This window comes from Periophthalmus magnuspinnatus, chromosome 16, assembly GCF_009829125.3.
Source record: "Periophthalmus magnuspinnatus isolate fPerMag1 chromosome 16, fPerMag1.2.pri, whole genome shotgun sequence".
Classification (NCBI taxonomy): domain Eukaryota; kingdom Metazoa; phylum Chordata; class Actinopteri; order Gobiiformes; family Gobiidae; genus Periophthalmus; species Periophthalmus magnuspinnatus.
In genome coordinates, this window is record NC_047141.1 from 217,770 (window position 1) to 239,959 (window position 22,190).

Genomic DNA, 22,190 nt, shown 5'->3' on the forward strand with positions numbered 1-22,190 from the left:
GTCCCGGTTTAAACCTGATTTAGACCTGGTGTAGACCTGGTTTACTCCTGGTTTAGACCTGGTTTAGTCTCAGTTTAGTCTTGGTTTAGTCCTTATTGAGGTCTGGTTTAGACCTGGTTTAGCCCTGATTTAGACTTGGTTTAGTCCTGGTATATTTCTGCTTTAGACCTGGTGTAGAGCTGGTGTAGACCTGGTTTAGACCTGGTTTAGCCCTGATTTAGACCTGGTTTAGTCCTAGTATAGTTCTGGTGTAGACCTGGTGTAGACCTGGTTTAGACATAGTTTAGACCTGGTTTAATTCCTGGTTTAGACCTGGTTTAGTCCTGTCTCATGAGTCTGTCCCTTGTGTCCAGGGTGTGGACGGCAGAGACGGGTATGGACCCCCGGGACCCCGCGGAGCAAAGGTACAGCTCAGACTTATTATTCTGGATCAGAATTATCACTGTGTTTGAGATGAAATCACAGCATTCTATAGTCCAGACATATTTAATACAGATGGGGAGTAGCTCAAAGGAATCAAATGCAGATTTGTGTTGTAGTACAGTGAGTTCTTGGCTCTAGCCACTGATAGAAATTGATCAGGTTCAGTGTTTGTACTTTACAACAGAACTGTCTGTGATCCATTTGGAGTATGACATCATTACATTCTACAGTCTGAAAACTAGGAATAATTGATCATTTGCAGTGGTATTGCACCCGAACCGCCACCTTAACGTGGTGGAGGGGTTTGAGTACCCGAATGATCCTGGGAGCTATGTTGTCGGGGGCTTCATGCCCCTGGTAGGGTCACCCATGGCAAACAGGTCCTGGGAGACGGGTCTGACTAAGAGCGGTTCAGAAGCCCATCATGAATAGAGAAACAACGAGGCCAGTTACGTCGCCCGGACTGGCGTTACCGGGGCCCCACCCTGGAGCCAGGCCTGGGGTGGGTGCTCGGCAGCGAGCGCCTGGTGGCCGGGCCTTTCCCCACGGGGCCCGGTCGGGCCCAGCCCGAAGAAACGACGTGGGGCCGTCCTCCCGTGGACCCACCACCTGCGGGAGGAGCCATGAGGGGCGGGTGCGGAGAGATCCGGGCAGCAGTCGAAGGCGGGGACCTCGACGACCGGATCTCCGGACATGGAGACTAGCTCTGGGGACATGGAATGTCACCTCGCTGGGGGGGAAGGAGCCTGAGCTTGTGCGGGAGGTTGAGCGTTACCGGCTAGATATAGTCGGCCTCACCTCCACGCACAGCTTGGGCTCTGGAACCCAACTTCTCGAGAGGGGTTGGACTCTCCATTTCTCTGGCGTTGCCCGCGGGGAGCGGCGGCGAGCTGGTGTGGGCTTGCTCATTGCCCCACAGCTCAGCCGCTGCGTGTTGGGGTTCACTCCGGTGAACGAGAGGGTCGCGTCCCTGCGCCTTCGGGTCGGGGACAGGTCTCTCACTGTTGTGTCGGCCTACGGGCCAAACGGCAGTGCAGAGTACCCAGCCTTCTTGGAGTCCCTGGGAGGGGTACTAGACAGTGCACCAACCGGAGACTCCGTTGTTCTCCTGGGGGACTTCAACGCCCATGTGGGTAACGACAGTGACACTTGGAGGGGCGTGATTGGGAGGAACGGCCTCCCCGATCTGAACCCGAGCGGTGTTTTGTTATTGGACTTCTGTGCTAGTCACAGCTTGTCCATAACAAACACCATGTTCGAGCACAAGGGTGTCCATCGGTGCACGTGGCACCAGGACACTCTAGGTCGGAGGTCGATGATCGACTTTGTTGTCGTGTCATCTGACCTCCGACCGCGTGTCTTGGACACTCGGGTGAAGAGAGGGGCTGAGCTGTCAACTGATCACCACCTGGTGGTGAGTTGGATCCGCTGGCGGAGGAGGAAGCCGGACAGACCTGGCAGGCCCAAGCGCATTGTGAGGGTCTGCTGGGAACGTCTGGCGGAGCCCTCTGTCAGGGGGGTCTTCAACTCCCACCTCCGGGAGAGCTTCTCCCTGATCCCGGGGGAGGTTGGAGACATGGACTCCGAGTGGGCCATGTTCTCCACCTCTATTGTCGATGCGGCTGCTCGTAGCTGTGGTCGTAAGGTCTGTGGTGCTTGTCGCGGCGGCAATCCCCGAACCCGGTGGTGGACACCGGAAGTAAGGGATGCCGTCAAGCTGAAGAAGGAGTCCTATCGAGCCTTGTTGGCTCGTGGGACTCCTGAGGCAGCTGATGAGTACCGACGGGCCAAGCGTGCCGCGGCTCGGGCAGTCACAGAGGCAAAAACTCGGGGTTGGGAGGAGTTCGGGGAGGCCATGGAGGAGGACTATCGGACGGCCTCAAAGAGATTCTGGCAAACCGTCCGACGCCTCAGGAGGGGAAAGCAGTGCTTCACCAACACTGTTTACAGTGCGGGTGGAGAGCTGCTGACCTCGACTGGGGATGTTGTCGGGCGGTGGAAGGAATACTTTGAGGATCTCCTCAATCCCACTGTCACGTCTTCCGAGGAGGAAGCAGAAACTGGGGACCCAGAGGCGGACTCGTCCATCACCCTGGCTGAAGTCACTGAGGTGGTTGGCAAGCTCCTCGGTGGCAAGGCTCCGGGGGTGGACGAGATCCGTCCTGAGTACCTCAAGTCTCTGGATGTTGTGGGACTGTCTTGGCTGACACGTCTCTGCAACATCGCGTGGCAGTCGGGGACAGTACCTGTGGAATGGCAGACCGGGGTGGTGGTCCCTCTGTATAAGAAGGGGGACCGGAGGGTGTGTTCCAATTACAGGGGAATCACACTCCTCAGCCTTCCCGGTAAGGTCTATTCCAGGGTACTGGAGAGGAGAATCCGACCGATAGTCGAACCTCGGATTCAGGAGGAGCAGTGTGGTTTTCGTCCTGGTCGTGGAACACTGGACCAGCTCTATACTCTCCATCGGGTCCTCGAGGGCTCATGGGAGTATGCCCAACCAGTCCACATGTGTTTTGTGGATCTGGAGAAGGCATTCGACCGTGTCCCTCGTGGTGTCCTTTGGGGGGTGCTCTGGGAGTATGGGGTCCGGGGCTCTTTGCTAAGGGCTGTCCGGTCCCTGTATGACCGGAGCAGGAGCTGTGTTCGCATTGCCGGCAGTAAGTCAGACCTGTTCCCAGTGCATGTTGGACTCCGCCAGGGCTGCCCTTTGTCACCGGTTCTGTTCATTATATTTATGGACAGAATTTCTAGGCGCAGCCAGGGGCCGGAGGGGGCCTGGTTTGGGAACCACAGGATTTCATCTCTGCTGTTTGCAGATGATGTTGTCCTGATGGCTTCTTCGAGCCAGGACCTGCAGCAGGCACTGGGGCGGTTTGCAGCCAAGTGTGAAGCGGCTGGGATGAGAATCAGCTCCTCCAAATCCGAGGCCATGGTTCTCGACCGGAAAAAGGTGGTTTGCTCTCCCCGGGTGGGTGGTGAGTCTCTGCCCCAAGTGGAGGAGTTCAAGTATCTCGGGGTCTTGTTCACGAGTGAGGGAAGGATGGAGCGGGAGATTGACAGGCGGATCGGTGCAGCGTCTGCAGTGATGCGGTCGCTGTATCGGTCCGTTGTGGTAAAGAAGGAGCTGAGCCGGAAGGCGAAGCTCTCGATTTACCGGTCAATCTACGTTCCTACCCTCACCTATGGTCATGAGCTTTGGGTAATGACCGAAAGGACAAGATCGCGGATACAAGCGGCTGAAATGGGCTTCCTCCGCAGAGTGGCCGGGCGCACCCTTAGGGATAGGGTGAGGAGCTCGGTCACATGGGAGGAGCTCGGAGTAGAGCCGCTGCTCCTACACGTTGAGAGGAACCAGCTGAGGTGGCTCGGGCATCTGCTCAGGATGCCTCCTGGACGCCTCCCTAGGGAGGTGTTCTGGGCATGTCCCACCGGGAGGAGGCCCCGGGGAAGACCCAGGACACGCTGGAGGGACTATGTCTCTCGGCTGGCCTGGGAACGCCTTGGGGTCCCACCGGAGGAGCTGGAGGACGTGTCCGGGGTGAGGGAAGTCTGGGAGTCCCTGCTTAGACTGCTGCCCCCGCGACCCGGCCCCGGATAAGCGGAAGAAAATGGATGGATGGATGGACAGTGGTATTATGCTGGGTGTGTTCTACATGTAGCTCTATGATGGAATGTTCAGCAATTCCCCGGTGATACAATGTATCCATTAGCAAACGTAGCCAAAATTCTTAAGATAGTCTGAAAACTCAAGAAAAGCAGCGCACTTTCAGGAGCCTGTGATCAATCCGAGTGTTCATGGTCCTGTTTAGGAATTTGATTTGCAATATAAAGGTGAGAGTGACTCACTAAAAAAATTTTGTCTAACACTAGCTAGCTTGTGACTGTAATGTTATTTAAGAGGGACTTGTTAAACAACACAAATCAGCTTATCTGATACTTCAACTCTTTATGGTTAGATTATTTTAAAACAAAGCTCAGATTGAAGTGTAACTTGAGTAACAGAGCTTCAGACAGAGCAGTGCCTATAGTTAGCACCCCCCCCATGTCAATATTTATAATAATCGTAATGTTTCTCTTGTGAAAGTCTCATGTTTGTGTCTACAGGGAGACACAGGCTTCCCTGGACACCCAGGGCTAATGGTGAGTACACGGTTGCGAGTGAGCCCTGGGCCCAGTGCACAAGCACGTAAACACACACACAGATACACACACACACACCCCCTCCCGCACACACACACACACCCCCACACACCCCGAGATTCACACACACACACACACACACACCCCAACATACACAGAGATACACATGCAAATACACACACAGACTCATGTTAAACGTGTCAGACTAAACTCTGTGGAGGAGTTTGTTTTGGCTCAAGCTGAACTGATAACACACATACACACAGAGGGGCTCAGGGGCCGAGTGGAGGACTGGTTTGGTGTAGACCTGGTTTATTCCTGGTTCAGTCCTGGTGCAGACCTGGTTCTTTTTCTGTTTTAGGGAGAAGATGGTCTCCAGGGTCCCAAAGGGTTTCCTGGACGCAAAGGCAACCGTGGACGAGGGGTGAGTAATGGTTTAAACCTAGTTTAGTTCTGGTATAATCCTGGCTTAGTCCTTGTTTAGACATGGTTTAATCCTGATTTAGACCTGGTTAATTCTGATTTAATTCTGCTTTAGACCAGGTTTAGTCCTGGTTTAGTCCCGGTTTATTCATGGTTTAGTCCTGGTTTACACCTAGTTTAGACCTAGTATAGTTCTGATTTAGTCCTGGTTTAGTCCTAGTTTAGTCCTGGTTTAGTCCTGGTTTAGACCTGGTTTAGTTCTGGTTTAGTCCTGGTTTAGTTCTAGTGTAGACCTGGTTAAATCCTGGTTTAGTTCTGGTTTAGACCTGGTTAAGTCCTGCCTTAGTCCTGGTATAATTCAGTCTCTCTTCAGGGAGACTCGGGGCCTCCGGGTGGAGCTGGAAGTCCAGGAGAGCCGGGATTCCCTGGACATAAGGTGAGAGTGAGCTCTGAGCTTCTGAGATGTTTATGATCAAAATGATGAGGTCATGAGGATGTTCTCATCTGTAATCCCAGAGTGGAATAATGTCTCTTTGTCTCTGTGTCTCTGTGTCTCTGTGTCTCTGTGTCTCTGTGTGCTGTGTTTAGGGACCTCCAGGTCCAGCTGGACAAAGGATGAACGTGAGTCCAACTTTACAGCATTTAAAGGGAGAGGGTTTAAATCAGGCATGTCCAAACTATGGCCTGGGGCCCAAATGCGGCCCTCAGACTAGTTTTTCTTGGCTGTCTAGGTCCCCCGTTCAGTCCACTGCTTCACCTGTGTTTTGATATGTAGCCCTTAATGAAAAAAGTTTGGACACCTCTACTTTAAAGTGTGAGGAGTTAAAGTGGTAAGGAGTTAGTCTTATTGTTTTAAGGTTAAACTTGAAACTCTGGGTTTATCTCTCATTAACTTGTTTTAGGCTTAGGGTTAAAACATAACAGCAACATAGATTTAAAGTTTTCTTCACACATTTTTAAATGTATTCACATATTTTTGTCTAAATGGTGAAACTCTTCTGAAGATGTTTTTGTCTGTACCTGTGCGGGTTAGAATGGCCTAACTGTGTGTTTATCTTTAGGAGTGTGAGCTGGTCCAGTACATCCAACAGAACTGTGGTGAGTCTCATTCTTTGTGAAGAATCATCTGATCTTCTGAAGACCACCATCTCATGTTCTGCTCTTTTCACTGTCCACAGCCTGCTCCCTCGGTACGACTCCTCACCCATAAACAAGGACCTGGTCTGAACCTGGTCTGGTCTGGTCCTGGTTCAGTTCTGTTTTAGACCTGGTTTAGACCCAATTTAGTCCTGTCTTAGACCTGGTTAAGTCCTGTTTTAGACCTGGTTCAGTCCTGGTTTAGACCTGGTTTACTTCTGGTTTAGTCCTCTTTTCGACCTGGTTAAGTCCTGTTTTAGACCTGGTTCAGTCCTGGTTTAGACCTGGTTTAGTTCTGGTTTAGTCCTGTTTTAGACCTGGTTTAGTCCTCTTTTAGACATGGTTCAGTCCTGGTTTACACCTGGTTTAGTCCTTTTTTAGACCTGGTTCAGGTCTGTTTTAGACCTGGTTTAGTTCAGGTTTAGTCCAGGTTTAAACCTGGTTTAGTCCTGGTTTAGAACTGGTTTAGACATGGTTTAGAGCTGGTTTAGAGCTGGTTTAGTTCTGGTTTAGAACTGGTTGAGTTCTGGTTTAGTCCTGGTTCCATCCTGGTTTAGTCCTGGTTTAGACCTGGTTTAGGCCTTGTTCTTCTCTCTTCAAACTAGGTACTCCACCAGACCAGGCACAGGTGGAGTGCCAAGGTTTGGTCCCAGTTTAGTCCTGTTTTAGACCTGGTTCAGTCCTGGTTTAGTCCTGTTTTAGTCCTGGTTTAGTCCTGTTTTAGTCCTGGTTCAGTCCAGGTTCAGTCCTGGTTCAGTCCTGGTTTAGTCCTGGTTTAGACCAGGTTCTTCTCTCTTAGACCATATGGTGTGCCCAGGTCTGGTCCCAGTTTAGTCCTGTTTTAGTCCTGGTTTAGTTTCGTTTTAGTCCTGGTGTAGTCCTGTTTAGCGTGTCTTAGATACGTGTTTGATGGTTTCGCAGTATAATGATTTTAATAAATATGGGGCACCAGAATTCCTACAAAATCAAAACAAAACCATGAGAATCAAAAGCTCTCATTTCTCTCAGTCTGAAGGGTAAATGGCACTGGTCAGGGACTCGATAATAACTTCAGAAATCCCTAAAACCAGAATTCTCTGTGGTGGTTTATTTAGCAAAACAGCTGAAGCATTTAAATGTTAGAAGCTCAAACAGTGTACAAAGCTTAACAATTGAGGTGTTAGTAAGGACGAGGGCTCAACTTAACTGGGTATAGTTGTTCACAAGATCTGCTCTCGCCTGGGGAATGTGGGAAGCAATTTGTTAAACATGCCAACTTCTGCAAATACGGTCAGTGCTTGTTCTAGTCTTGCTAGGAGATGCGTGGGCTGGTCAGCCGTTAGTCATGAGAATATGCAGATACAAGCTCAATAGTTTTTTTATGTGTCATTCCTTTGTCCATCTAAGACAGTGCAAAGTTTTTGACACGTGGGCTACAGTGGGTTTCAAAATTTGACAGAGGGGCCTGGCCAGGATATATATATGTGTATATTACATTAGAGATTTGGCCTGTAATATGTAGCAAAGCATGAATATGCAAGGCTCATTGTACAAAGTATTTTCCAAATGCATTCTTTTAAAAATTCGCCTTCAAAGGAAAGGCTTGCTAGTTTTTGCTAATTTAAATGCCAGCATAAAATTTAGTAATTAGTCTTGGTAATTTGATTGGACTTCAGTGAAAAAATATATTGTTGTCCACTCCATATTAAACACTCAGCGCTCACTATCCACTTTTCTTTTCTTTGATAAGCTATTTTTTACAGAAGGGCTGTTAAGAGAATAAGAATAATACAAGGTTGATGTAGCTGAAGTGCGCCATAATTTGGTCACATTTGGCGGGCCGGATTAATAAACCCAACGGGCCATCTGTGGCCTCCGGGCCGTAGTTTGCCCATCCCTGATTTAAGAGGAAGTGTTTTTTGTTTTTGTTTTTTTTTACCAAACCAAGCAGTCTCTGTCTGTACAGGTGTTTTCATCCTGTTTTAGTCCTGTTTTAGTCCTGTTTCAGTCCTTTTTAGTCCTATTTTAGTCCTGGTTTAATCCTGTTTTAGCCTGTTTTAGACCTGTTTTAGTCCAGTTTTGGTCCCGTTTTAGTACTGTCTCGGTCCTGTTCTAGTCCTGTTTTAGCCCTGTTTCAGCCCCATTTTGGTCCCGTTTTAGTCTTGTTCTTCTCTCTCAGATCAGGTGGAGTGCCCGGTGGTGCCCACAGAGCTGGTGGTGGGCCTGGACATGTCTGAGGATGTATCTCCGGTGGCATTTGAAAGACAGCGCTCGTTGGTTTTGTCCCTTCTGTCCTCTCTCTCCATCAGTGAGTCGGACTGTCCCCGTGGTGCCAGAGTCTCCGTGGTCGGTTTTGGCTCCAGGACCAAGTACCTGGTCCGGTTCTCTGACTATAAAAGGAAAGGCCAGCTCCTAGATGCCGTGAAGAACATCGCCCTTGAGAGGACGTCCAGCAAAAGACAGCTCGGAGCGGCTATGAGGTGAGGGTGGGGATAAGGGTAGAGGCTAAGGCAGGGGTCGGCAAACTTTTTGACACACGGGCCACAATGGGTTTTAAAATTTGACAGAGCGACCAGGATATATGTATGCACCATGAGACTGTATGCATGCTGTAAGGAAGGAGGCCGAGGACTAGTGAGTGTGAGAGCCACAGTCCAGGATGAAACATCCAAGATCCATAAGTACATCAAGGACAAGGCCCCAACAAATGACTTGCTCAGCAAATGTTTCAGACAGTGGAGCGCAGAGGAAGAGGTGCTGGAGGAACCATCATGGAAGGACAAGCCCCTGGATGGAATGTACCACTGGAACATAACTGAATTGGCTGATATCAAGAAATCCTACCAATGGCTTGAGAGAGCTGGTCTGAAGGACAGCACAGAGGCACTCATCCTGGCTGCACAGGAGCAGGTCTTGAGCACTAGAGCAATAGAGGCCCAGCTCTACCACACCAGACAAGACCCAAGGTGTAGGCTGTGCAAAGAGGCCCCTGAGACAATCCAGCACATAACTGCAGGGTGTAAGATGCTGGCAGGGAAAGCATACGTGGAGCGGCATAACCAAGTTGCAGGCATAGTGTACAGAAACATCTGAGCAGAGTATGGACTGGAAACCCGCATGGTGAGAAACACCTCCAAAGGTAGTGGAGAATGATTGAGCCAAGATCCTGTGGGACGTCCATATAGAGACTGACAGAATGGTGATGGCGAACCAACCGGACATTGTGGTGGTGGATAAACAACAGAGCAAAGCCATTGTGGTGGACATCGCAGTACCAAGTGATGGGAACATCAGGAAAAAGGAACATTAGAAACTAGAGAAATACCAGGGGCTCAGAGAAGAGCTGGAGAAGGCCTGGAAGGTGAAGGCATCAGTGGTGACCACGGGGCACCACTGATGCCTTCACCTTCCATGCCTCAGTGGTGCCCCGTGGTCATCGGAGCATTCGGGGCAGTGACCCCGAAACTGGAGGAGTGGCTACAAAATATCTCAGGAAAAACATCAGACATCTCAGTCCAGAAAAGTGCAGTACTAGGAACAGCAAAGATACTGCGCAGAGCCCTCAAGCTCCCAGGCTTCAGGTAGAGGTCCTGAGCATGGAAAAAGATAGGGGATGAGACCACCCCCGGAGGGTGAGGAGGATATATGTGTGTGTGTGTGGGGGGGGGGTTATGTGTAACATAACATGAAGAAAAGTATGACTATGCAAGTCTCATTGTACAAATAGTTTTCCAAATGCATTAATTCAATTAATAAATAATTTAGGGCAGAGAGGCAGAGAGGATTGGCTGTGCAAGTGAGAGTTAAAAGATGAGTCAGACCAGCTCACCTGTGTTTGGGCTTCTGGACTTTTTAATAGCAACCAAAGAACCAATCAGGAGAGAGGTTTTTGACCACCACAGGTTTAGCAGGGAGTGGGCGCTTAGCAACGCTCTTCTTTCTAACGCTGGCCGGTGCGACCTCTAGAAAAGAAGGCACCTGATTGTGATCATGTATTGATTTAAGGACAAAATAGCTAAATAAAAACCCCAGGATCAAGTAGAGTGGGTTAAAACCAACATTTTAATGTCAGAATGAGGAGTCTGTCAGCAGCAGTTACAGAGACCACAATGAATTGGAGGTTGATGGAGATATGTTATGGTCTCGATGCGGGTCCATTCCTGGTCTAGGTCTGATCCTGGTCTTGGTGTGATCCTGGTCTTGGTCTGGGTTTGATCCTGGTCTTGGTCTGGGCCCAGTCCTGGTCTTGGTCTGTGTCTGGTCGTGGTCTTGGTCTGGGTTTGATCCTGATCTTGGTCTGGGTTTGATCCTGATCTTGGTCTGGGTTTGATCCTGGTCTTGGTCTGATCCTGGTCTTGGTCTGATCCCGGTCTTGATCTGGGTCTGATCCTGGTCTTGATCTGACCCTGGTCTTTGTCTTGGTTTCAGGTTTGTGGGCCATAACGTGTTTAAGCGAGTCCGCTCTGGCGCCATGGTGCGAAAGGTGGCATTGTTCCTGTCGAACGGAGCGACGCAGGACATGAGTGAGCTGGTTACCGCGGTGATGGAGCTGCGTGCGCTTGCCATCGCCCCCGTCATTCTGTCGCTAAAGCCCGCTCCCGAGGTCGAAAAGGCACTGCAGGTAACAGCACTAAGGCAGGACTGAAGTGGGACTAAACCAAGACTTAATCAGAACTCAACTACAACTAAACCAGGACTAAACCTGGTCTAAACCCAGACTAAACCAGGACTAAGCAAGGACTAAACCAGGACTACAGCAGCACTAAATCCAGACTAAATCAGGACTGAACCAGGACTGAACCAGATCTGTGTTTTTAGGTGGACGACACTGGGATCTCCATGTTCTCGGTTTTTGGTCGCAATGAAGAAGAAGCTCTGAAGAGGATAAAGAACTGTGCTCTGTGCTATGGTGAGTCTAAACCCGGTCTAAACCTGCTCTAAACCTGGTCTAAACCCAGTCTAAACCCGGTTTAAATCTGGTCTAAATCTGGTCTAAAACTCGTCTAAATCTGGTCTAAAACTCGTCTAAACCTGGTCTAAACCTGGTCTAAACCTGGTCTAAACCTGGTCTAATCCTGGCCTAAACTCAGTTTAATCCTGGTCTAAACCCAATCTAGACTTGGAACTTACTCTTTCATTTCATTTGATGCCCTCCCTCTCTCCCTTAGACCCGTGCAGTCCATCTGAGGCCTGCTTCTTCTCCCAGAACCGGCCCGTGGCTGTGGACCTGGACTTGGCCCTCGTTCTGGACGGGTCTCGGGAGGTCCCTCAGGATGAATTCAGGGGGTTCCAAGAGCTTCTGGGTTCTGTGGTGTCTCAAGTGCAGCTCAGTCCGACCCCCCAGAGACCGGGTCCGGGACAGGTACGGGTTGGCCTGGTCCAGATGAGTGGAGCCATCCCCACACTGGAGTTTGGACTGGACCAGTACCAGAACCAGGACCAGATTCAGACCCACCTGCTCCAAAAGGTCCAACAGCAGAAAGGCTCCTCCAGCCTGGGCCAAGCACTGGAGTACACCCTGAAGAAGGTGAGGCCAGATGCCTTCCCACGTGCGCCAGATGCCCTCCCCCTGTGTGTCAGATTGTGTCAGATGCCCTCCCATGTGGGTCATATGCCCTCTTTGTGTGTCAGATGCCCTCCCTGTGTGCCACATGCCCTCCCTGGGTGTCAGATTGTGCCAGATGCCCTCCCCATGAGTCAGATGTGCCAGATGCCTTCTTATGTGTTAGATATATCAGATGCCTTCCCCATGTGTCAAATGTGTCAGATGCTCTCCCGTGTTGTAGGTGCTGTTGAAGACTGGCTCTCCGCGCAGACAGAGGGCACTACTCTTTGTGTTGGGGACGTCGTCGGGGTCTTTGAAGGACCGGGCGCGCCTGGACTTTGTTTCCCAACAGGCCTTGTGTGAGGGTGTGACAGTCGCTGTGGTGACCGTGGGCTCCAGGTTTAACCGCTCTCAAGTGGAGCGCATGGTCAGTCCTCCTCTGGACCAGCACCTGGTTCACCTGGACCGGATCCGACTGGACCAACAGGAGTATGCCCAGAGGTTCCTCAGGGTGCTCCTGTCAGTGCTCAGTAGTAAGACCCCATTTAGTCTGGGTTTAAACCCGCTTTAGACCTGCTTTAGACCCACTTTAGCGCAAGTTTAGTCTTGGTTTATACTTGGTTTAGTCCTGGTTTGGACCCGCTTTAGACTGGCTTTAGATCTGATTCAGTCCTGATTTAGACCTGCTTTAGACCAAGTTTAGTCCTGGTTTAGACCTGCTTTAGATCAAGTTTAGTCCTGGTTTATACCTGGTTTAGTCCTGTTTTGTCCTGGTTTGGACCCGCTTTACACCCGCTTTAGACTGGCTTTAGCTATGGTTTAGTCCTGGTTTAACTCTGATAGATGGACTTCTGAGCTGTTTAAATAATATAACTGTGTGTTTGTTTGTGTGTGTTTATTTGTGTCTTCATTTGTTTGTGTGTGTGTGTGTGTGTGTATGGGTGTGTGGGGGTGTGTTTGTTTGTGTTTTCATTTATGTGTGTGTTTATTTGTTTGTGTTTTCATTTGTTTGTGTTTGTTTGTGTTTTCATTGATGTGTTTGTGTGTGTATTTGTTTGTGTTTTCATTTGTGTGTGTTTGCTTATGTGTGTGTGTGTTTGTTTGCTTGTTTATGTTTTCATTTGTGTGTGCATTTGTTTCAGAGCGTGTGAACTCATATCCTCCTCCCTCTCTCCTGAGCACTTGTGGACAGTTCCAGGGACAGACTGGGTAAAACCCATCACACAAAGACAAAACAAAAAATCACAAAATATCACAGGGTTCCCACAAGTCCTGGAAATTCTGGAAAACCTGGAAATAATTGTTCTGTTTTTTAGACATGGAAAAACATGAGGAAAAAATGCCAAAAGTCCTGGAAAATGAAATAAATTTGTACATCTAAAGAGCCATTTTACACAGGACACATGTGTATCCCACATCCTCCCTACAGGGGAGGATGTGGTATAAGTACAACCCTAGACTCCAATACCATTCATGTGTGGAGAATGGGTGAACAGTTTCTTGTTTATCTTAAGGTGATACAGTTGTGTGTGTGTCTCCATCAACTGAGTTCCACCAGAAAATATTTTTGGTTCATCTACGTAACAAAATATAGTGTTTGCCTTGGTGTAGAATTCATTTGCACAAGTCTTTATTATAAAAGTATACAGTGATCCCTCATTTACCGTGGGGGTTAACGTTCTAAAAATAACCCGTAATAGGTGAAATCCGCGACGTAGTCAGCTTTATTTTTTGCAATTATTAGATATGTTTGGCTGTAAAACGCCTCACCAAACACTTTATACACTTTTCTCAGACAGGCATTAACATTTTCTCAAATTTCTCTCTTGTTTAAACAATCTCAAAGTTCCAACTTTCGTATATTATATCCCCCCTCGATGATTCTTTTAAATTTGTTGTTCACGTGCATCAGATCCAACAGTATCTGCAGAGGAACACTTTTAAGTTCAAAGCATTTCATCAACATAGTGGGTTTTGTCAGGGAGAGAAATTTGCAAATCTGAACACATTCTGTACTGTACAGGAGACACGGCACGGAGGAGACTGATGGACAATGGTCTACAGTCCCTTAGCCAATCAGGAAGCAGAACATAATGCATGTTCATATGCTGTAAAAAAGCATGCATAATTGCACACAAAAAAAATCCCCAAAACAGCGAGGCCGCAAAAGGTGAACTGCAATATAGCGAACGACCAGTGTTCTGTTTGTAGATGGTGTGATTACATAACTAAAAATTTCTTGGAAAAGTCCTGGAAAATGATTTCAAGCAAAGTGTGGGAATCCTGAAAACCAAAACATCACCAAAACTTCACCAAAGGTTCACCAAAACTTGATCAAAATTTAACCTAAACGTCACCTGCTTAATGCTGAGCTGAAGAGACCAGTCTGTTTTGAATACAGAGGGTGGTTCAGTTAAGTGCATTTAACTCGGCTCTTAGAGCCATTGTGGCTGAAGAAGGTTCTGGACATGAAGTTTAGGCCTGTGTCATGATACAGTGTGATGTCATTGAGGTTAAAGTTGCATACATTTGCAGTAAAAAGTCTGCTTATGATCATTTCTGCCAATTCAACAGGAGGCTTGAAGGCCAACAGAAAGTGCTCTGAGGGCTACATTTAGCCCTCGGACCAAAGTTTGGACACTCCTGATCTAGACAGACTAAAAAGAGATGAAAGTATGGGGGTCTGAGGAGTGGTCAGCAGTGATGGTGACGTTGCTGCTTTTGTTTAGGGCAGGTTAGTGCTGATGGGCAGGACTTTGGTTTTGACTCCATTAAGCTTGAGGACCGAGAACAGAGTCTTGGGGAACACCAGGAGGTTTTAGTTGAGCATGAAATTCCTGTGATTGTAAGCATTTGAAATGATCTGATAAATATTTAGGCCAGTGCACATCAGTTTGGGTGTGTGAGATTCTGTCAGCCACTGAAAACAGAACCAAAACCAGACCAACTCACTAGAACCACATCAGAACCAAACAGCAGTACACCTCAAACCACTCTGAACCTGTCCCCCTGCGTCTTTCTGATGTTCCCTCTCTTCAAACCTGTCCCCTATCCCTGATCAGTCCCATTTTGTCCCTTACAGACAGGGTCCTCTAATCGTGGACGAGTTGGAGGTGTTTGAGGAGGAGCCAGAGCATTTCCAGGAGCAGACAGGAACAGGCCAGTCGATCAGGGGAGGCCAGGTGCAAACCCTGAGCAGACAAGTGGAGACAGGAGCGGGACAGGTACTGGTGGACCTGTCTCACGTCTGGGCCAGAGGAGACAGACAGAAGAACCATGGTAAATATCAGTGTGTATATAGAGACATGTTTCCTTTGGTTCTGTTATAATGTTGTTCAGTCATCAAAAACATACTTGAAGAGGTTTTATACGTCATCCATGCATGTTTGAGTAATCTAGAGATCACTCCTGGGCCCTATTTGAACCCTCCTTGCGATTAACAGTACAAACATGTACAAGCCTTCTCAATAAATATGCAAAACCATGATACAAAACTTTACACAGCAACTTAACTTCATTAGCAGGAAGCACGCTGACTGTGTTGTGATGTCACTCTGAAAGGGGAGGGGCTTAGCACAGAGAGTGGGGAAGGGGGAGGGGGTACCCAGTAAGACCCAAAAGTAAATGTGAAAATATAGCATTGTCAAAACAAAACATGGTGATCTAAATTTGTTATGTGTTACAGTTAATACCCCATAGAAGTAAAATGCCCCCTCTTTAATATCCCATTGAAGTCAAATACCCCCTCTTTAATACCCCATAAAAGTAAAATGCCCTCTCTTTAATACCCCATAGAAGTCAAATACCCCCTCTTTAATACCCCATTGAAGTCAAATACCCCCTCTTTAACACCCCATTGAAGTAAAATGCCCTCTCTTTAATACCCCATTGAAGTAAAATGCCCCCTCTTTAATATCCCATTGAAGTCAAATACCCCCTCTTTAATACCCCATAAAAGTAAAATGCCCTCTCTTTAATACCCCATAGAAGTCAAATACCCCCTCTTTAACACCCCATTGAAGTAAAATGCCCTCTCTTTAATACCCCATTGAAGTAAAATGCCCCCTCTTTAATATCCCATTGAAGTCAAATACCCCCTCTTTAATACGCCATAAAAGTAAAATGCCCTCTCTTTAATACCCCATAGAAGTCAAATACCCCCTCTTTAATACCCCATTGAAGTCAAATACCCCCTCTTTATCACCCCATTGAAGTAAAATGCCCTCTCTTTAATACCCTATTGAAGTAAAATCCCCCCTCTTTAATAGTCCATAGAAGTAAAATGCCTCCGCTTTCATATCTTGATTTAGGGACAAAACTGAAATAAAAATACTGTGGAGCAGGTTAAAACCAACATGTCTAACAGCAGCAGTTACAGAGAAGAAACAATCTGTCACCAAATTCTTGACTTGTGATAAACGCCGTATTTACTGTGATGTCGTTAATGATGCACGAATGTTGGCAATAGTAACTGGCAAGTTAGCAATAGCTGCTGTAATAGCTGCAATAGCTCCTGTTTAACAAAGCACGCCGCTCGTCCAAGATGGAAAACATTTCCGATGTCTAAAGTAAAGTTTGGAATGTTCCACTGTTTGGAGAAGACACGGAGCGATTCTAAATATAGTCACATACATGTTCAGTCACCCTATAACAGGAACATTATGTTCATTCACCCCATAACAGGAAGGTCACAGGTTTGATTCTCATACTACCAGGGCTGTGGAGTTTGGATGTTCTCCCTGTATCTGTGGTGGTGTTTTATACTGTACTTTTACCCAATCAACTTCAAACATGCACAATAACCCTCCAACTAGGTACTCTTGAGCAGGGTCATGTTCTGCGTTCTGTTCTCACCTATCTCACCTGTCGCATGTGTCTTGTTTCACCTGTCTCCTCTTCACCTTTTGTTTCAGACCTCTGTAGTTTAGCTGTAGACTCCCTTGTCATCTCTCTCACCAGTTTGTCTCCCCTGTCTGTTGCAGCAGGCGCACCTGTCGCACCTGTCTGTAGTTTAGCCGTAGACTCGGGGGTCGAGTGTGGAGAGTACCTGCAGCGCTGGTACTTTGACCCCGCCCTCGGTGCATGCGCTCCTTTCTGGTTCGCCGGCTGTGGTGGAAACGCTAACCGCTTTAGCTCGGAGCATGAGTGTGTGCAGGCGTGCGGGCGGCACCGTAAGTCCACAGAGACTAACCCAGAACCAGGACTTGCCCAGAACTAAACCAGGACTAGAGATTAACTCAAAACCAGAACTAATCCAGAACTAGGACTAACCCGAAACAAAGACTAAACCAGAGCCCGGACTATTCTGAAACCAGGACTAGCAAAGAACTAACCCAGAACAAAGCCAGGACTAAATCAGGACTAAATCAGAACTAACCCAGGACTGACCACAAACAACACGAGGACTAAACTGGCTCAGGCCTGTCTATTAAAGGAAACAGATTTGGCAAAAATCCCTTTTAGAGTTTAAACCCTGTTCAATGTGCGTCCCCTCATCATGATCTGACTCCACTGATCTATGCATGTTTCAGTGATCCTGCATTGTCCTGCACGATTGCCCTGCTAAGTAAATAAATAAAACAGATTTTGCAACTTGAGTGCTCAGAAAATCCCTCTTTTCACCTATCCCCTCTCCTCGCCCATTGCCCTGTATTGAATTATTCAAAAAAATGTAAAAAATGTCACAGCATTGTTTCAATGAATACGAGCCCATGTAATCCCTCATTTGTCCAGAAGGGGTCCATGGTAAAAGGTGTCAAGAGGTCACCAGGACAGTGTTTCAGCTCCCATCACAGAAGCCATTTTACATCTGAATGGGAAATGGGACTATTGAGCTCCAGAAGTGTCTCAGGCTTAAAACTGTGTCCAGATGACCTCTGACCTCTGAAACATTTGTGCCATTTAAAAAAAAAAGGTACAATAAAAACATGTAAATGAAAATCTGCTGTTTGTTCCAGTGAAACTATGAAGAGAGTGTGAACAGGAAGTCACTGGACCCGTTTCTGTTATTAAACTGTTTCAGAGCAAGAGCATGTTGTGTGCAATAGTTTAAGAGTCCTATATTATATAAAATGGACTCCTGTGAGCTGTACGCCATGTTATAATGCTGTTACCTCTGCAAAAACATACACAGAGTTGTGTCTTGTTTCATTCACACGTGTTTGAATAACCCTTTAGTATTAGTCTCATCTCCAAAGCTCAAATGCTCTGTTCCACCTTGCGATGTCATGTAGTGGTAGTCTTAACAGCTTCTTTAGAGATTGGTAATTCCAGGTCTAAAATCATCCAAATGATTCTAGTGAAGATGTATGGACTTTAAAAACACAGTGGAGTACTTACTGTATTACCACATGACATACAAGGTGGAACAAGGTAGAGTGTTCTCTGCATGAAAAAATAACTCAGCCTAAATATGCAGGGTTTGTGTGTTAAACATGTGTGAACGAAATAAAACACAATTCCAGGTCTGTTTGTGATGAGGAAACAACATTAGAACACTGATCAGAAAATGGGCCCTAATATGGGCCCTTTAAAATATCACTCAAAAACTTATTTTGTCTTCTTTTAGTAGAACTAATAAAACAGAATCTGTCTGTAACTGTCAGATGCCTTTGTCATGTGTGTTGTCATGTTTTCTTTTTTCAGAAGAAAAGGTGGTCCTTCTAACTCAGACCGAGCTGCTGTCCAAAGGTAAGACAGGGAGGGCATCTGACACACAGGGTCGGCATCTGACATACGAGGACGGCATGTTATACATTACCTAGTATGAATGTGGTGAGTGAGTGTTGGTGGTGGGAGGGGCCAATGGTGCAGATTGGCAGCTTCACTTCTGTCAGTCTGCCCCAAGGCAGCAGATGCTATAACAGTCTCTCACCACTATTGAGTGTGGACTGAGTGAAGCAGGAAACTAAAGAGATTTAGACCTCGTTTCCACTGGTTCACTTTGGAGAAGAGTCTCCACTGTGTAAAGTAAACTGTACTGCACCATTTGAGGGTCTGATCCTGGAGATGACTAGCTCCCAGAGGGTCTGATGCTTAAGAAAAAATAATAATCTCTCACCAAACACTGACTTGATCTTGTGATAACCTGCTGTATTTACAGTGATGTGACTTAAATGTTGGCTTGGGTTGGTTTATGGAAGAGGCTTATGAGAGTTTGGAGGAGAGGCTTATGAGAGTGTGGAGAAGAGGCTTATGAGAGTGTGGAGAAGAGTTTGGAGGAGAGGCTTATGAGAGTGTGGAGAAGAGGCTCATGAGAGTGTGGAGGAGAGGCTTATGAGAGTGTGGAGAAGAGGCTTATGAGAGTGTGGAGAAGAGGCTTATGAGAGTGTGGAGGAGAGACTTATGAGAGTGTGGAGGAGAGGCTTATGATAGTGTGGAGAAGAGGCTTATGAGAGTGTGGAGGAGAGGCTTATGATAGTGTGGAGAAGAGGATTATGAGCATGAGTGTGTAGAAAAGAGGCATATGAGAGTGTGGGGCAGAGGTGTATGAGCATGTGTCGAAGCCTGGTGTAAGACTAATGCATTGCTGTGGTTACTCCATGCAGACGTGTGTGTTCTGGGCCAGGACCCCGGCACTTGTGCCAATTACTCCATGATGTGGTTCTTCGACTCGGTCCAGAGGGAATGTTCCCGGTTCTGGTTCGGAGGCTGTGGAGGGAACGCCAACCGCTTCAGCACGCAGCAGGAGTGTGAGGCACTGTGTTTGGGTGCAAAATAGAACCAGCATCCCCAACAGAACTTTCCAAAACCAGTGATTTGTCCCAGTTTTAGACAAGAAATGTCAAAGGTGACCCTATTTTTGACCAATTTAATACATGCCAACACTGCAGAGGGGCACATATTGTTATTTGTTCAGCTAAAACACAAAAAGGTATGCTTTAAAATTAATATAACCTCCTGAGACCCGAGCTTTAATCAAATAAAATAATAAAAATAAATAAATAAATAAATAAAAATAATAATAAAAACAAATCAAAATAAAATAATTAAATAAAAATAATTAAATAAAAAATAAAATAAAAATAAACAAAAAAATAAATATTCTAAACTCTTAGAAATATTCAAAATTGAACATGTTCTTGTTGCTGTTCTTCTAAACATTTGCACTGTGGCCTAAACAACCCAAAATGTGTTGTCCACAGATGAGGACACCAGGTCTCAGGAGGATAAGGCAAAAAAGTCCCTCAGATTCTGACACAAGTCAGCAGAGCATGGACTATGTTACGAGCTCTTTTCTGTTTTATTTAAACCAAACACAGCCCAACAGCTGTGTCCCACTTTGGAATTTTGAATATCTGGTCTCCCTAGCCAAGTCACTAATTGAAATGATCAGGTTCAACATTTATGGATTTACTTTTTGCATATTTCATGGTCAAGTACAGTGTAATCAAAAGGGAAAACTGTGTCTGACCCATCTGAGAGTATGACACTGTCCAAACTTTAGTTTCCTTTGTCCCCTCTCACACGAGACTCCTCGGAACACGTCCAAAGCTAAAACGTACTTTTAAAATGCGTTTCTGTTGTGCTGATCCAAGCTCCTGACAGAATGGGCATTGTGTGTGTTGAACCTGGTGCTACTGTCTGTGGTTTTTGCTATAGTTATTATTAACCTGGTGCTACTGTCTGTAGTTGTTGCTATGGTTATTATAAAGTGTCACTTTTTGCAGTAAACTTCTTGAATGTATTTTTTATTTTTTATTTTTTTACGGGTTAAATGAAAAATGTTTAGAGTCAGACATTTTGAACCAATCTTTGTGAAAAAACTTCAAAAACTAAGCAATTAAACTGTCAAATGAACATGGCTCCTGGTGTTTTTATATCCCTGTACAGTGAAAGGAAGTATACACATCTGTTCAAAAGGCACTTTTGACAGTTTAATACCTTAAGTGGGTATTAAAAGTATTAAAGTGCAGACATTTGAATACCTTTAATGTAACCCAAGAGTCGGCTAGATACACTGGTACTACATGGACAGTAAAATCAGATCACCAGAGTCATCAGATAAAAAGAGTAATCAATTCACCAGGGTAATCAGATCACCAGAGTAATCAGATCACCAGAGTAATCATATAAAAAGAATAATCAGATCACAAGGAGTAATCAGATCACCAGACTAATCTGATAAGCAATTATGAGATCTGATTTTGGTGTTTATAGCACAAGAGAAATCTGATCATCGAAAACACCCGATAACATGTGTTAGCAGTGCCACAATATAACAAAGTAAAATAAGTAAAGTACTGTACTTCAGTAAAATATTTAGGTAACTGTACTTTACTTAAGTAATTTTTACAGTGGATACATACTGAAAAGGCTGAGGGTTTAATTTTAACACATTCATATTTTTAGCAAACAAAAATATACAAATAATAAGAAAAAACAAATGATTTAATTGTTTTTGTTGAAAAAATTCAGCTCAAATTTGCATCAAAGTCACTACATTTAAAGCTTTATTAAATTTCAAAATTTTTGCAAAATACTTTTTTTTTCTCTTTTAGTACATTTTTAAACAGGTACTTTAATACTTTTACTAAAGCAGATTTTTTACGTGATACTTTCACGTGGGTATTTTTTTGCTCAAGAAACTGTACTTTTTCTTAAGTAACAAAATCAAGTACTTCTTCCACCACTGCGTCTCACTGACACTCTATTTCACAGAATTCTGTGCCATCGAGCAGAGTCTGCTCCAAAGTAAAGATGGCTCTAAAGATGGGATCTGGTCTAATTTAAGAGTGAAGGCTTTAAATAAATACAGTGTATGTACACAAAAGACCTCAAACAGACCACTGCAGAGATTGGATCAGTCCAAAGCTTTGCTGCTGTGAAAAAGTCAAGAAATGGCCCTAAAATGTCAAAAATGTATGCCACCCTGTGTGCATATCCTAATTAGTATCAACACCCAGTCAATACTGATATATAGATACTTCATGATATGATGATGATGATGATGATGATGATGATGATGATGATGATATATAGATACTCTCATCCCTGCTACAAAGTCTGAAAATGGTTTTAATTATTTGCTTTGCCTGGAATGTTCCATAGTATGGCACAAATATGTATATATCTACAACCCCAATTCCAATGAAGTTGAGACGTTGTGTAAAACTTAAAAAGAATAAAATACAGAATACAATGATTTGCAAATCCTTTTCAACCTATATTGAACTGAATAAACTACAAAGACATGATATTTAATGTTCAAACTGATAAACTTTGTTGTTTTTATGCAAATATTCACTCATTTTCAATTTTATGTCTGCAACACGTTCCAATGAAGCTTGGACAGGGGCATGTTTACCACTGTGTTACATCACCTTTCCTTTTAACAACAATCAATAAGCGTTTGGGAACTGAGGACACTAATTGTTGAAGCTTTGCAGGAGGAATCCTTTCCCGTTCTTGTTGAATGTACAACTTCAGTTGCTCAGCAGTCCTGGGTCTCTGCTGTCGTATTTTGCGCTTTATAAAGTGGCACACATTTTCAATGGGAGATAGGTCTGGACTGCAGGCAGGCCAGTCTAGTACCTGCACT

The 22,190-nt window shown here is 45.8% G+C and overlaps 1 protein-coding gene across 1 annotated transcript in view; it reads left to right on the forward strand.

Moving 5' to 3' along the window:
- col6a4a (collagen, type VI, alpha 4a) overlaps nucleotides 1–19,555 on the forward strand; it is a 68,172-nt gene extending 48,617 nt beyond the window's left edge. The window contains exons 31-46 of the mRNA XM_055227630.1: nucleotides 354–404; nucleotides 4,531–4,566; nucleotides 4,928–4,990; nucleotides 5,363–5,425; nucleotides 5,578–5,610; nucleotides 6,051–6,087; nucleotides 6,168–6,179; nucleotides 8,285–8,585; nucleotides 10,534–10,726; nucleotides 10,924–11,014; nucleotides 11,274–11,632; nucleotides 11,892–12,183; nucleotides 12,793–12,859; nucleotides 14,733–14,929; nucleotides 18,296–18,340; nucleotides 19,198–19,555. Coding sequence (XP_055083605.1) covers nucleotides 354–404; nucleotides 4,531–4,566; nucleotides 4,928–4,990; nucleotides 5,363–5,425; nucleotides 5,578–5,610; nucleotides 6,051–6,087; nucleotides 6,168–6,179; nucleotides 8,285–8,585; nucleotides 10,534–10,726; nucleotides 10,924–11,014; nucleotides 11,274–11,632; nucleotides 11,892–12,183; nucleotides 12,793–12,859; nucleotides 14,733–14,929; nucleotides 18,296–18,340; nucleotides 19,198–19,370 — 2,013 coding nt within the window. The 3' untranslated portion in view covers nucleotides 19,371–19,555. The remainder of the gene's footprint in view (nucleotides 1–353; nucleotides 405–4,530; nucleotides 4,567–4,927; nucleotides 4,991–5,362; nucleotides 5,426–5,577; nucleotides 5,611–6,050; nucleotides 6,088–6,167; nucleotides 6,180–8,284; nucleotides 8,586–10,533; nucleotides 10,727–10,923; nucleotides 11,015–11,273; nucleotides 11,633–11,891; nucleotides 12,184–12,792; nucleotides 12,860–14,732; nucleotides 14,930–18,295; nucleotides 18,341–19,197) is intronic.
- The last annotated feature ends 2,635 nt before the right edge of the window (nucleotides 19,556–22,190 follow it).